Source organism: Halyomorpha halys, unplaced genomic scaffold, assembly GCF_000696795.3.
Source record: "Halyomorpha halys isolate HHAL.00 unplaced genomic scaffold, Hhal_1.1 Scaffold409.1, whole genome shotgun sequence".
Classification (NCBI taxonomy): Eukaryota; Metazoa; Arthropoda; class Insecta; order Hemiptera; family Pentatomidae; genus Halyomorpha; species Halyomorpha halys.
In genome coordinates this window covers 522,820-539,180 of record NW_027115142.1, presented here as the reverse complement: position 1 = coordinate 539,180, position 16,361 = coordinate 522,820, and the positions used below count along the sequence as shown (strand labels likewise).

General features: G+C 34.3%; 1 protein-coding gene and 1 long non-coding RNA gene across 3 annotated transcripts in view; one reads left to right on the top strand and one right to left on the bottom strand.

Annotated features, from left to right (window-relative positions):
* Nucleotides 1-3,554: 3,554 nt before the first annotated feature.
* The window catches only part of LOC106682366 (uncharacterized), a 72,472-nt gene continuing 59,665 nt past the window's right edge, over nt 3,555-16,361 (top strand). Inside the window, exons 1-2 of the long non-coding RNA XR_010844768.1 lie at nt 3,555-3,732; nt 9,251-9,345. This is a non-coding gene — a long non-coding RNA (uncharacterized lncRNA). The remainder of the gene's footprint in view (nt 3,733-9,250; nt 9,346-16,361) is intronic.
* LOC106682365 (proton-coupled amino acid transporter-like protein CG1139) overlaps nt 10,960-16,361 on the bottom strand; it is a 56,974-nt gene continuing 51,572 nt past the window's right edge. For both annotated transcript variants that reach the window (XM_067052229.1, XM_067052230.1), the window contains exons 6-8: nt 15,287-15,465; nt 12,992-13,161; nt 10,960-11,357 (exon numbers count right to left, since the gene is read on the bottom strand). In XM_067052229.1, the coding sequence (XP_066908330.1) occupies nt 11,083-11,357; nt 12,992-13,161; nt 15,287-15,465 (624 nt within the window). In that variant the 3' untranslated portion in view covers nt 10,960-11,082. The remainder of the gene's footprint in view (nt 11,358-12,991; nt 13,162-15,286; nt 15,466-16,361) is intronic.

Genomic DNA, 16,361 nt, shown 5'->3' with positions numbered 1-16,361 from the left:
AGTAATCCTATATTTATACTTTCTAGAGTTGTTGACAGAGGGAGTTAGGTATTAAGATTATTATTACATACCCCGTAAACATAACTTATATATATATACACACACAAAATATATGAAATTACATATTAATTAAGAGAGGGCTTATAACTGAGAATTTTTTTTTATGCATTCATTTTTTGATAAAATCGATTGGCGATAGTTAAAGCCACAAAGATGATGGCGAGTTTATAGAATCTATTTTTCACATTCTTTCGATTTTTTCTCGAAAATAGCTATAACGATTTTGATTAAGTAGGTATACCTATATACCAACAAATAATCTTTAGTATCAGATAGGTATTATCCTCTTTGAAATATGGAGTATAATAGGCCTTAAATGGTGAACTTTAAAAAAGAAGATTTCCTCTTAAGTATTTTCAATTTTGTTTATTTGAAATAATCAAACATATCTCATTGCTAGTAGTAATACAAATAGATAAGTATGAACGATGAAAGAATTTGATAATTAATTAAGGAGAAAACGGTTATCACACAACCAAACGCCTGAGAAATCTGGAATAGCAGGGTGCACTCGATTTCTTCCGATATTATTCCATAGTACACGCCACTGTTATCTTCTGTAGATAATGGTTTTTCTTACCTCAAGAAACCTTTATATACGAATTTTTATAAGAAAAAGAAGTATAAAAATTAGTAGTTCAAATTTTTTAAGTAACTTTAATTTTGTTTATTTAAAAAAAATAAAATAATCACCTCTATTGTTAATAGTAATAGACATTGGATGAATATAAAGATTGAAAGAATTTGATAATTATAGTTTTTCTAAGATTTTTAGAAATAGATAGTAAGGGGAGGTATTATCATTCTGAATAATAAAGAAATAGCTGCTTTAAAATATACAAGGATCAATTTCATCTCAAAGTAGGTTTGCAAGTGAAAGATGTTTGATGCACCCACCAAATGTTTTACTTCTGCTGACCAACAATCAAAATTATTAGCCATCCCAATTTTATTGTGATAATCATTTAATTAAAGTTGAGAAGACTTCTTAAAAATATTTTAGGTTATTAAAAAATGGAAAATAAATAAAAAACAATATTTTTGTGAAATAATTTTATTTACGGATGAAATAAGGAATGAATGTGAAAACGAAATACGATAAATATATAGGCCTACTTACATCCTACTTACTGTTTACTTGATCCACTCTTGTTTCTTCCAATGATTTTATCATTACGTTCTTGATGATTTTATCATATCCAATGATATCGTACTAATGACGATCTAATGGCCACTGATGACGACATTGTCACTGTCATTAAAATATAATGGGTGGGACTTCTGGTGGGAATGGTCCCGAGGAAGCTACTAGATGAAGCTTACACGGACGGAGACGAGTCGCAAGACTTAGACAACGCTGGGCTTACGGTGTGGCAGATGACATAGACAATTGGTCCATTCTGGACTTTTGAAACTAGAGAGCACCAGCACAACAGAGAGATGGTCGAGGTTGCAGGTGGATTTGCTCCCTCGAGGAATGTTACACCGGTTAAGAAGATTTTAGAGATTAAAAAAAAATATTAAGATTTATTGCTCCACATTTTTGTAATGCACGGTTTGAGCTCCTCAATTGAGTCAAACACTTTTGTTCGAGCATAAGCATCTTGTGAAAGTTTTCCCTAACAGTTCAACTCTTATCCAAATCTCGCGTTTGGACAGGCAAGGGTAAAACATAAATCTTATTTGCTTGAAGAAAATTATGTACTCTACGCTCTAGGTGTAGAAGTAAGTTCATTCTCTTGCTGAATTAAAAACCTTCCTATTTTCAGGTCTTTTGTTTCCACGATAAGTTTCTGAATGTTTTCTATACATTTGTTCGCGTTTAATTTTACAGAAAAGAACGTTAATTCAGCCCTTCCATAGTATCCAATCTCGGTTCAAACCATGACACCTCATTTGCCTGATTGACATTTACTTAAAAATATTGTTTCTTTGGGTAAATTATAAAAATTATATCGAAAGCCATCAGGACTATCAAGATTGATAAGATTTTCACCACTAAAAGTAACTTTTATACCCATCTTTTTATCCATGAGACATGTTTAGTTGCCAATTGTTTTCTGCGGGCTTCTAAAAGAGGAGGTTTCGTCCTCAGTTGTAGGTGCTCAAGAAAACTTGAAGTTATCAAAATGCAGTGGAGATTGTTAATCTATGTTTGTATTCCGGATTATTGATAAACTTCTCCTACTCTGCACAAAGAGTTGGATAGTAGACTAATAAACAGCTCTCCGTTCATGGGCATTTTTAGCCATAGGCCTACTTAGGCTCTTCTTTTGCCCATAATCATCGCTTTTCTTCGCAAAATTCCTTACAGCATGCCTACTTGAGTTTGATTAATATTTGAATTTTCTTCAAGTAACACTTTTTCCTTAGGTTTTCGTTTACTGGATTTAATTACATGAAATAATTACAAGCTAGGTCTTCTAAAATGAATTAAAATATATAATTCATTGAGTTCATAACTTAAATATTGTGGTTCATAACTCAACCAGATTGAGATAAAACTGACTGTGATAAATCTATCATTTTGTCACATTCAAATATTGACATTTCAGCTAACCCGTAAACAACAAAAATCCCAACTCAGTACCAATATAGTAAGTATTAATAAGCATATACAATAATTCCACTTAGGGGGTGTTTTTATAATAAGAATAACTACCATAATTGGTGGTGGTTAAACACAGTTTAGTTCGAGTGTATAGTAAGGGGAAGTATTGAATTCCTGAAATTTTAGGGTTCGAGTTTTCAACGTAATACACGATTTCAGGCTCCGTGAGTCCAAATAACCAAGTCTTTCATAATGTTGGATCTGCGAGTGTATATATGTGTATATTATTTAGCTATTTGAGGAACTTTTAGGTCAATGCCTGGGGAGAATTTAATAATTAACTGAAGGAGAAAATAGATATTTTGTATTCCCATGGTTGTTATAAGTCACATCTTCTTACTATTGTCATAAAAACTATGGAATCACAAAAACATAAACAAAATGTTAACAGTTTCTGCATAAAGTGATTCTTATAGTAGTGTAATAGTGATCCTAAGGTATTTATTACGGTAGTTGCAAAAATAATTTCCAAATGACATCTCAGGGACCATGAACAGCACAGAAGATCGTCCGCCGACCCGGTATTCGTGGACCACCTGTTGGGAAATGTTGCTACAGGTTACTAACCTGTTCAAGATGTAGTTTAAATTGATTTATCATGTGGTCCCGTGACGCTAAAGTCAACCCTCTCAGGAAAAATTAGAACCAACACTTTTAATCTCGATTCTAATATTTTTTTAAAATTCTGAACAAGATTTTTTCTAAAAAAGAGATTTTCTATTTCCAAGCATTTTGGACAAAATAGTAATAATGTTTCACTCTTCATTAATTGGAATAATTTATAGTAGTATTATGGTCAAATGAAAGAAAAAAATATTTTATGGACTATTTTTTTTAATTTGTTTAATTTTTTCTCAAGGATTCTCATTTTAACATATGATATTGTAATGACGATCGCATGAAGCGTCAGTTGATTGCAAGATCTGGAGTGAGTTAGACAATTAGCTACTAGCAAATAGTATTTACCACTTCCTATACTTGGGCCTAAATCCTGGCGATTTGATGGGATATCCAAGAGTGGATGGATGGATTTCAGACGGGGGAACGTATTCAGTCACCAGGTGTGTTAAATGTATTTTTTAAAAGGCCACGTTACAATCTTGCCGTACTTTATTTAAATTAAGATTGTAAATGGACTTGTGATTTATCTTAATTTGTGCTTATAATGGTCAATAATTTATAATTAGGTAACTGTAATTAAATAGCTCCATAACTCAACTAGGTTTTTATGTTTAAATGTGTTTAATGTTTAAATATTAAAAATTCAGAATTATTTTTCTGTATTATTTCTTTAATTTTCTTCCAATAGATCAGTTAATTAATAAATAGTTAATTTAGATTATTATTGTTAAGTTTCCGGTTATTATTGCTAAGGTTAAATTTATAGATATTGAGTTCCAGGGTTAGGATTTCTGCTGGTAATCTCTAATTGGTCCGATTTTAACAATCTCATTTCGAAAATAATTTAAATAACCTTAAAAATAACGATTAATTTTGTGACGACAAACATTTTTTTGTCAAAGTGTTAAATTAGGTTTAACCATCTTGCCTTAAACAGAAGACCCACTTCACAAAGTCGTACCATTTTTAAAATAAGAAATTATGTTCAATTTAAATATATATATAAACACACATATAGTTGGCGTGTTTGAATAACGATTCATTTTGAATCCATCTTTATTTAATAATCAATTTCAAAGAGTTAAATTTTTCTATACTTTTAACATATAATTATAAAATATATTTTAGAGCTGCATTAAAATGAAGGATAAAGTTTTTATTTTTTAGTAAGCAATAATGAAGTCGGTTTCTTTTACTTTATTTTTCCTTTACAAAAAGGTCTTAAACTTGGCATTTAATTATTGCTTTTATTAAAAAAAATTGTACAAATAGTATGAGAGTTTTTGAGGCTTAGATTTACGTTTAAAGTTACTATACTTATTTTTAGACCTCTGCCAGAATAGAATTCTCGGAAAAAATTTAATAAGTGACACTTTATAAGTATATTGAAATTGAAACTATGCCACGAAAAATTGATACCTTGTAGATTGCTATCTACATTTTTTCTTACAATTAAACGTTAAAGGGGGTATGTAATGAAATGAACTTTAAAACAGCTGTTTTCTTAAAAATTGTATTACTGGTTTATACTAACATTAAGTGAAATTAAATCGGGACCAAATGAATAAGAGCATAACAATCAGGAAAATACACAAATTCCTCCCCCCTCTCACTATTTTTTTTTATCCTTCTTTCCCCTCGCTGCACCTTAGGGCAACTCTATACCGGTACGTTCCAAACTTCCTTTCATTTTAATATTCCGTCAAGAAAAGGCTCGATCACGAAGCCTCCTGGAACACAGGAAGCAAACTTCACAAGTCTTTAGGCCTGCTCTCACGTCGGTCCAAATATCTCTGAACCTAAGTGAGGCATTGCTTAATCTCTATAACAATGGGGCACTAATTTTAACTACAAAGCTAGTGGGTTGCCTGCAACTGGAGAGCTGTTCCCACTAAACAGGGGAACTTCCTACATACATTCAAGTGGGTCTTCTATATATAAATATAAATGTTACATACATAGGTCATATTGTTTTTACATACTCTATACACTCTATGTACGTAATTGTTACAACTTTTTGAAGGCCCCAAACATATCGGGAGTCGTCACTAGTTCATCTAGGGACCTAGGGGGCCAATCTAGAAAGGAGAACTCACCTGTTAAAGCCAGTCTGGCACAAGTGTACATAGGGGAGTCAAAAATAATATGTTTTACATCTTCCACGGCTTCGCAGTTACAGTTAGGGTCATCCCTTTTTTTGAAGAAGTATAACTTTTAATTGATGCTGCAATGCCCTGTAAGAAGCTGCACCGTCCAATGGTCTGTATCAACACATTCATTTTTGACTCTTTTTCTGACATCTGGGCGGAACTCGTGAGTCAGTCTTCCAGCTGCACAATTAACCCGACTCCTCTACCATTCGGATTAGACAATGTTGTCGATTCTACTAGAAACTTCTTCGAATCTTCCGGTAGAACTGACGAAACCACTTGATCCAACACTGCCCGGTAAGCCTTTCTTAATATTGTACTTGGCGATGGCAATGTGGATTCGAAGGTATATTTGCAGCTGACCCGTAATTACTTGCAAGGCTGAAGTTGGCGCAGTCCTATAAGCCCCAGTCACCAGTAATAAAGCTTTCCTTTGACCCTGTTTCCAACAAGCTTTCCTGTTCCAACAATTTAAGATGTGAGTACGTGAGACTTTGTCTCCAGGCAGGTGCAACATAGAGAGCGATTGGCAAGAAGGTAGCTTTGTATAATATTGCTCTGCACCTATATTTCAGGTCCCAGGTCATTCCTGCTATATTATTGAGGCGAAAAACAGTTTTACTTTTTACTTCCTTGAAATGGTTGGTTATGTTACACCTTCCGCCCAAAAGAACGCCTAAAATGGTTTTATGATTTATTATTAGAATGGTTGGTTCCAATGATGGTTTTATCATTCTTTCCCCATTACAACCCTGGGAAGGAAGCCCCTCATTGTCCCTTTCAAAAACAGGAGTCGGGTCTATTCATAGTTTAGGGAGAGCTTCTTTTTACAGCACCATCGCTCTTCAATAAGAGTTACTTCAGCTGCTTACGTTTCCAGATTAACTCGTGACCTTGCCACAATTCCCACGCTAAAATCGTCAATATATTTGACTGGTGTGTATCCTGCTGCCCGTAAATTCGCCAGTAGTGGATTCATATTGATATTCCATAATGGGAGACCTAGAACTGATTCTTGAGCGCAATCCTGTTATATTAGTCTCGCGATTTTCCTTGCTGGTAACTGGAAGATCATTGAACGCTTCTTCAAGAAGGAATTAATAAGGTTGTATATATTTCTTGGACAGTGCAGCCTTTTAAGTACTTCCAGTATTCCAGGCCACCACTTACTGTAAAAGCTCCAGCAACGTCATAAAAGAAGACAACAAAATATTTAGAGGTGGAGTCTTTTGCCGCCGTTAGGACCTAATTGATAGCATCTGTGGTTGATAATCCCCTTCGTCTTCCAAACTGATATGGAAAGAGTGGGTCTATCACTTCCTTTAGGTGCAGTAGCATGAGGCTTTCCAGAACAACCCATTACGTTTAAGAGGGCGATATGATTTTACAGTAACTTCTGCTATCCCTGTTTTCAGAATCACGACCATTTCTGCCTTCTTCCAAATTCGAGGGAAGACAGGCTCTTTCAAGCATTTGTTGTAGAAGGTAGTTAAAAAGCTGATTTGGGCCCTTCTGGCGTTCTTCAAAATTTCAGCTTTTCCTTTCAAATCCACATCCAATTCGTCCCATGGGGAAGCGTCTTCAGTTGGAGGAGGTACATCCATTTCAATTCTGCATTGTATGTGGTCTGCAGTATCACTAATTGGGTTATCCTCTGGGAAAGATTTCAGCATAGCCTCTTCCTCTGTCCGGGCAGCGTCGCCGATGTGCATAAAGGAGGTGAAGGTATTCCTATTCCAAGTCGTACCAAGGCTTTTCGGTATGCAAGTCCCGAAGTGCTGGAGAGTTCCTCTAAGTATTTATGCCATGCATCTTTCTTTGTTTTCCTAATTTCATCTTTAAAACACTTATTTAGGGCAAAATACGCAGTTTTTAAGCCTTCCTTAGCATCAGAATTCTTTTCTCTCTGTCTCGCCTCCTTGCTCGATATGTTTCACGCTTAAGACTTGGTCCACCACGGTTGTTCTTTCCTTGCTGATTCCTTTACGGTGAGCAATACTTCCTGGAACGCAGAGTATAGATCTTTGACGAATAGATGCCATTGGATATTATCCGTTACACACTTCCACTCAACGCCCTGTGTTGCAAATTGTTGTCTATCATTCTTATTAATTACAAAGGTCACCACCCGATGGTCGCTGCAGGTCCAATCAGCTACCTTCCATGAGCTAATGAGTTTTGCGATGTTGCTGGTGTTGCCATGGTAACGTCTATGAAAGACGTTACCATGGCAACACCTATATGTACCACTGGGGCCGGAAAAAGTAGGCAAAGATGCTGCTTCGTTAACAATAACCAACCGATTGCTTGCAGCAAAGTCTTTTAGTAACATGCCCTTTCTGTTAGTCCTCTGGCTTCTCCATAATATCGATTGGGCATTAAAATCGCCTAGAATTATCATATTTTTGTGTAGTTTGCTGATGATATCCTGGAGCTGAGTTAGTATTTCTTCCAGTGTAGTAGAAAATTTGTGAAATTTTTTTTAAATCTTTTGAAAATCAGTTTAAAGTAAATACCTGAAGCCTCTATGTAAGCGACGGAAATTAACTTGTTGGTTAGGCTGTGAAGTAATGGTAAGTGAGTGACTGGTGATTAGAAGAGCACTCTGTGGCGCATCACGTACTCTACTTCCAGAAGAGGAAATAATTCAGTCACGGGGTGCAGTACCAACAACTTGGCCTCTTCTAGCAGGAGGTTCCTGAAGGGCAGCGATGTCTATCCTGTTCACTGCTGCCATGTTTATAAATTCGTCCTTTGCTAACGGTCTCTTATTCAAGTTGTGTTGTGCTATTCTTATCGTTATAATATCACTCATTGTCTTCGTATTGCGTTCTCATGATTGTCCTTTCAAGAGCTCTTTTATATGATGAACACTCATTGTAATCAGAAGAATGATCTGAAACTGATTTTGTCCTAGAGCAGTTTATACATTTTGGTGGCCCACCAGATTTCTGTGTTGGGGAGCTCCCACAGCTATGCCCTCTCTCCTCACAATACCTACAGTATATGACTGCAGCAATAGAAAATTTTTCAATGTGCGAGAAGCCTTGGCACTTGTTGCAACGGTCACCGCCACTCAGTCCCGAACATTACAAGATGCCCATTCAAGGAGCACAGCAAGGTTAACTGCAACTAATTTACACTTGTTGAAATTAAACTATTAATTTGAATTGTAATGATACTTAGACGTCTTTAAAAATATTTAAAAAACTAATAATCTTAGTAATCGTAAAAATCTTTGTCATAGAGAACTTACGTAATTACATAAATGAGGAGTGAGTGTACACAAGTAACACACTATACACTATAAAGTCAATTCACACGCGTCAATTATATTTCTTTACTTTAAGACATGTTTTTTAATATTCCTCGCTGTCCGGTAGATTCTCAGACATCTTCGCTTCTATTCGTCCCATTAGGTGACCACCTCCTTTTAAAACTAACTTTTATATATACTTTTTTAATTTGGTATATGTAAGACAACTATTAACTAACGAAAAACAATGCCACCCCAAACTATGCACCATGCTAAGTTGGACCTGGCCTGCCCCTACCATCACGTCAGAGTTGACCAACCAGGGGCCGGTTTCATAATGAAAGCTAATAGTATCAGTTCATAGTACAAGTGTAGAAAGTAGTGTGGTAATAACACTAATACTTATTTTTTTCATAATAGGGATGACTATTAGTGATATTACAGGAATTAAAAAATACTAAAGTACAAGTTACTATAGTAAAAGTCTGTGTAATTGAATTAAGATAAATCTACAAGACTAATAGTATTAGTTTGTACTTTATTATGAAACAGGGCCCAGGACATGCGTTTCACCATTTCGCCCGCCGCTCAACCTGGACGAGGGAAGTGGCCAGAGGACGTATACGCGACGGCGAAGACGTCACCATGTAAGAAATAACTATATATATTCACATATGAGACCATCCAAATTCTTTGCCATCATATCCACAATCGAAATAATTTAGTACTTTCAGCTAACAAACTAACCCAGTTGCCCACGGAATTAATATTTGAATTAGAAAAAAATATATACGCATGTTCATTAATAACCAGAAAAGTCTCTTAATTTCAAAACCCCTTTTCCACACATAAATAAATAAATAAAAAATTCAACATAGACTCAGGATACCTGAAGTGAGAAACTGACAGATCCGGATGTATGCAGGTGATATATCATAACTGGATTACCTGGCGTTGATTTTGTCGAGTCTAGTCTGTTTACAAGTGAAGAATGTTTGAGCAGAAATTTGATTTTTGATGACTTTAGGTTTTTGATTTGGTCTTTAGCTATAGAATTAACTGTTTTGTTTTTTTCCAAATACATAGGCTATTACATTTAAGCATCATGTTTGTTCTAATAACCACCTGCGATTGTAATCAAGCTGGCAGAAACATGCTCAGTACGGCTTATCCACTCAAAAACCTATACCCTGCACACGGCCACCAATTTGATGGCATTTAAAGGTGAAGTTTATAAACATCATGCTAGAATTCGAATTCTGGCGGGAATCACTTAAAACGTTTAATAAAAATTCCAAGGGACGTTAATAATCGTACGTGGATAAAAATTATTTCTGAAAATCCTACAAATTAAGGAAAGTTTCGTGAACCACATTAGGACTAACATAAAAAACTTACAGACAGGAATTTGTTCGAATTTCAAATAAAATAGTCATAATTTTCTCATAATCTCTCAAATTCTCAAGAAAGAAAGTGTACATGATTATTATAAACTTTTTTCCAATGAAGTCTTATAAGAATTATAAATATCAACACCAATTTGTAACTAATATTGTTTTATTGTTTGATATTTATAGAATTTCGTCCGAAAAACTTTATGAACCGCTGTGCAATCTTTAAATTCATAACTACATCACATACCAATATTTATTCAAAGTAAACTAATGTATTGCCTGAAGAGTAGTGAATAGTTCTAATATGCGATAAAGTGAAAATTTATACGTATCTTTTTTTAAATTTAAGTTATAAAAATAACTTGGAAGCTATTAAAACAATTTGGATTTGAAAAAAAATAACTTGACTGTTTTTTTTTTTGTAGTGATAGGAGAATAATAAAACAAAAGTTTACTATTGAAGAAAATTGGCGTTCTGCAACTTTCACTAACAATAGAAGTTATTTGGATTTAATCGAAAATTTTACTTAGAACAGCAATGTAGAAATATGCAAATACTAATACTATTCCGAAAATATTAATTTTTTTGGTTAAATCTCATTTGGCGTATCTTATCTGATTTTCTAATGACCATTGTTTTCAATTCAGCAGGAATGATCGAATATTATAGTGGTGATGATCACAACTTAAGCGTGAAAAGAAAGTACATAAAATAAATAAATTAGCTTATAGAAGATGACAAGGAAAATAATGTTCTCGTTATATTAAAAGAAATATTGCTGTACAAAGAGCAATAAAATAGAAAAAAAAACCGTGGACATTTCCGACATAAAACAATTGGTTATAAAAATAAATGTAAGCAAAACATGATTAGCCATTATTTATTTAGTTCTAACTTTAACTATGATAATTTAAAAAATTATCATATGAAAAATAGTTGTTAATCCATTTATTAGGATATGATCTTCCGTTGCTGTATTTGCTCATATCTTAGTCCAATTTACCAGCTGCCTTATCTTCGTGATATTTCTTCAATGAGATGACAATGTTGTAGATACAGCTCACTGTTCCACATAGCAGTATTCCCATTCCTGCGATAAAGACTAAGATATCCTTCCAGAGGTAGATCTTGTATGGCCCGTAACGGTCAGGATAGTAATGGCAGATAGACATAAGGGCAGGAAAAACAATGGACATAAGAGCTCGCAGCGCTCCCACCAATGACAAGAACAAACCCAACAGCGGAATTCCAATTGCCATTAAAACTGAAATTATATTTATTATCTTTAGTTTACGATATTCCTTATACCATAGTACTTTTTATAATATGTAAAGTATGTTTCATTATTTAAGTTGATAAACTACCTAGCCAGAAAGCTGAAATTTGTAGCTACTTTCGTAATTGACCTCATATACAAATAATTACGTCCGCAGTAATTAATTCTTAAATTAACTAAATTAAACTTTAGAAAAGAGTTTTAAATACAGTTTACTAGATTCAGACTTAATTACCTGAGGTGCACAATGGTAACTCAAAGATATTACGTGAAAAAGGATATTTCGACCTTAATTAGGATATTTGAGCAAAAATTTGGAACTGCCAATTCCACATGCATTTGGAATTAACATTTGAGGAAAGTTGATAATTTTAATGTTTCGATATAAGTTCTGATGCGGGTTTATTCATATTAATTGTTCTTTGGTTCTTAATGAAAGTTATCGGACTAAAAAGTACCGAAAATAGATGATAGGTCCGTTAGAAATATTAGAAAAATATTCCATCGGTTTTTTGGTCCGCTGGAAACCATCGCACAGAGAATCATTATTAAGAAACTAGAAGTTTTTATATGGAGTTGTTAAATGGGTATTTTATGATAATCCTTAGGCTATTGAGTACGATCCATTACCATTATCCCTTAAATAGATAAAACGTCTGAAATTTTGTTTATTTGAAATAAAAGACAGTTCTCATTGTTGGAAATTATAAACAATCTGTAAATACAAAATATTAAAGAATTTTATGAATACCTAAAGTAGAAAAATGCCATATCCGAATCGTACAGGAAAAGCCGATACCATCATTACATTCCCAATAGGGATAACGGCTTCATAAGCTTTTATTAAACGGTTACATTCTTTACAGGAGCAAAATTTATATTCATTATTTCTATTTTGAGAAACCCTAACAAACTATTTTTTTTAGTAAAATGTAATAAAAAATTTTCATCTTAGATTTTTTTTTCAAATATCACAAAATTTGATATAATATAAGTACAATACTTTATGTGAGGGTACCTTTGCCTAGATTTAGTTACCTATGTGGCTCTACTTTAACTGAAACTTTGTGAGTCAAAAGTTTTTCTGGTCGCTTTTCTGAAAATACTTAATAGATTTAAAGTATTCCGTCTTTTAATTTTTTAACTTCATTGACAAAGTTGCTTAAACTAATATAAATAAACGAGGATATTTTTTTGAAGTTTAGATGGACGGCGTAAGTTCTACAATATTTAATGCAATCTTGCAGGAATAATTAAACCAAATAGAAGTGGCACCTCACATGTAACATGCAACTATTTATGCGCTAAACAGGGGATGAGATTTCTTGGGTGCTTAAGAGATGTTGATTTGTGACCGACTGGATAAACTACATTTGAATACCAATCTTTGAAAATTCCGTCAAAACCGATAACGATAACGAGTAGCTGACTACTGAGAAATATTAAGCAAGCAATTTAAAACTGCATGATCAAGTTCAAACAGTTATTTGGGTAAATGAGTGTTTCACAGTTTGTATTGTTAATCAATGTCAGGTAAAATCTAAGGTATTATTTTAATAAATATTTTCATTCCATAACCAGTTTCATCAAACTAGTTATAAAACATACAATTAAATGCTTACATGTCACTATCACCATACTCATTTTGAAGACGTAATCCCACAGCAATGTATGACTTTTTACTTTTGGTTCTGTATACCTGTGCCATATAATGTCGTATGGCACATAAAATTGTACAGCATATGTCATGTAAATTACCAAAGAATAGAGACATCTTACAACATGTGCTATACTGAAAATAAAAATAGAAAAACTGATTTTATTATATTATAGTTCCACAGAGAGGTCTCAATTAATAGAATATATTTTCCTTTATTTGTAATTTAGCATTTATCATTCTAAACAAAAATATTGTATTCATTTTTCATTTGAACTTTTCAAAACTAAAAAAAAATCGTAATTTATTCATTAAAAAAATAATAATAATAATAAAATAATATAAGAACATCTAAAATATAAGAGAAAACCAACTAGTCCAAAAGAGAAGTTTGGGATTATCAATATCTTACAGTTTGAATGTTTACTTATAGTACAAATGTAGTAAACTTTGATGTAAAAAACTAAAAAAAAAAAAAATAATCAATAAAGATTTGTTAAACTACTACCCATCTTTGAATTTTATTTTTAGCCGATTTGTGATTATTTATCTAGAAGGTGTAGGCCGTTGGCGACTCCAGGAATTACGCCGTTTTTTGTTTTTCACCAAAAAATATTGTATTCCTCCCCAAAAAGGCAAACTACAATTAACCGGGGAAAAAGCTTTTGCAGGTTTTATCAGGATATCAAATAAATATTATAAAGTTTTAACAGAATCTTAGAAGAAGGGTGTCATGGGCTGGGTGGATGACTTGAGAGGTAAAATTCTTATACACCTCATACAAAAAGTAAAACTTTGCCATCAGGATTCGCACCCCATCCAAAAAGGATGTAGTGAGTGCAAGGAACGCCATATTCCTTGTTCCTCAACCATCCAGAGCAGCACCTGGACCTGCGCCTATACCGGATTCTCCAACGTCTCCCGAACCCAAACCAATAGGAGCCCAGCAACCCTTACCACCACTAACACCAAGCTCATTCGACTCCCAGCTACTTATGATAAATATGATGACCCAAATGCATCGCATGTTCAATGGTTTCTGTACCATGATTATGCAAAACATGCAAACGTTTATGTCCGACAACATCCAGGAAATTTGAACTCGTTCAAGGTCACTCATTAAACCGACAGTACCCGTACTCACTGACACCAGACTTCAGGGTATACGACCATATCTCAGGAGGTATAGTAAAGCCGACGACGACCTTCACGATCCTCACGATGGTATTCTCATAGCTGTCCGCCATGAGAGGAGGTGCCATCACCTCTGAACATCCAGGACCCCCGGATAAATCATCTCACTGTCCAAGTGCTGGAGCACCAACCCACTTAGATAACGGGAATCTACCGAAGTCTCTGAGGACCAGAACCAGAACTGTGGCAGCTCATAGATACCTGTGGGGCGAAGGCGAATCACTGACTAATGGGAGACTTCAACGCCTGACACAGTATATGGCATAACACCTCAGCGAACCTGGCAAAAAGATAAATAGTAAAAACTGCCTTTAGTTTACCTGCCGGTAGTTCACCCGGCATACTTACCGTCATTTTGGGATAGCCTTCTCATAGACAATAGACCTCCTGTTGACACGGCAGCCACATCGTATCACAGGTTGCTCAGTTGCTGACTTCGCCTCGTCGGATCACCGCCCGGTGACCTATGAAGTACACGGGAGCAACTCTGAACCGACATCAGAGAATTTTGAATTTTAACTACCAGGAGGGCGAATGGAGCCGGTTCAAAGAGGAGGTTTGCCATAGACTGGAAATAGTACCATCACTGCGCTGCATGGAGGAAGTAGACGCCCCCTCTAGTGCGCTGGCAGGACTTACATCAGCGTACCCAATGACATCCAGTGACAGAGACACATATTTAGTTTTAATGGTAGTTAAGTTTTTAGTTTTAGTGAAATACAATAAGACGGGGTGTGCCCCAACTCCTCACACAACTCAGAAATGAACCACTAGCACTATTTAATATTGTAAAACCTTGGACATTCCTGGAATGGAGCTCTGCTCAACTAAAAGGACATAGTGCAGATCAATAGTATTTCTTTTATTTTAATCAATTTATATGTTTTAGGGGTTTTAAAAAAAAAATTAAAATAAGTAAAGTGAGTTGTGAACAAGCCATCAAGTTTGTAGTATCAAATATCTCTTTTCATTTTTTATATCATTTCGATCTTGAAAAAAACGAGAACTATTTGTACATAATTATACATACAGCGTTTCCTGCATAGATATAAAGTGTATTACGTACATACTATCTTGCGGTATGTTGAGGGAAAGACTCGATAAGGTGTCCTCTCCGTATTTTTGATAGCCAAAATAAGCAACGAATACGTTGAGAAGTGTGACACAAACCATTCCAATATTTAATACTCCAAACCATCCACCATAGGATTGTGGTGTCTTCATTTGACTTTCCAATGTCAAGACCTGCAAAGAAAGTATTGTTATGTTGTGTATCATGAAATAATCATAACCAAAAATATACAGTATCTATTATTACAGTAAGTACTTTGAGAAAAATATTTTGACTAGGTTATGTATATATATTTTTATTAAGCTTATCCCCTAGGTCATTTATGACATACGGGGAGGGTGGGACGTGGAGAAGAGAGAAACAGTGTGAGAGGGTGGAGTTTTCATTCAGTGGAACCGTAACAAAATAAAATACTACCCGCCTTAGCCGAAATCGAACCGACGCTGTTGAAGTCGCAGAGGGGGCACGCCAACTCTCTTAGGTACAAGTGCGACAATTCCGTTATATGTCTATACATATTATTAAAATGAATCACTTGTTGATTCTAGTATGTTTGATAAAAAAAAATCCTTAAGTACTTAAAATATAAGTACAAATACATGATTTTGCAAGCAACCAGGATAAAATATTTTTCAAAATCGTCGTATTAACCATTCAGAAAAGTAGAAGAGTAGAAGAGGTCAAAATTACGTTTAGGGGTTGTTTTATTTATTTGGAAAGTTTTATGAATAAGCTCTTACCATAATTTTGTTTCGATTATTAATTATATTAATGTTTTATTAGATTTCAATGACGGTTGTAGTAGTGCAATTATAGGTAGGACACACCTTGAAAATGAACCGTCCACTGATTGTAGTACAATTTTTTTTGGTACAAACACTTACATTTCCATTATTTGTAATATTTAATATTAATAATTTTTCCGTGTTATTTTACTAAAAAAGTGAGAGTGCTGAGATGACGGTTGATGAGTTTTCGTTCCAAAAAGAAATAAAATAAGGGACAATTAATACTACTCTCGGTTGCAACTGAAACCATCATCTCAGCACTCCTCTATATACATATATAT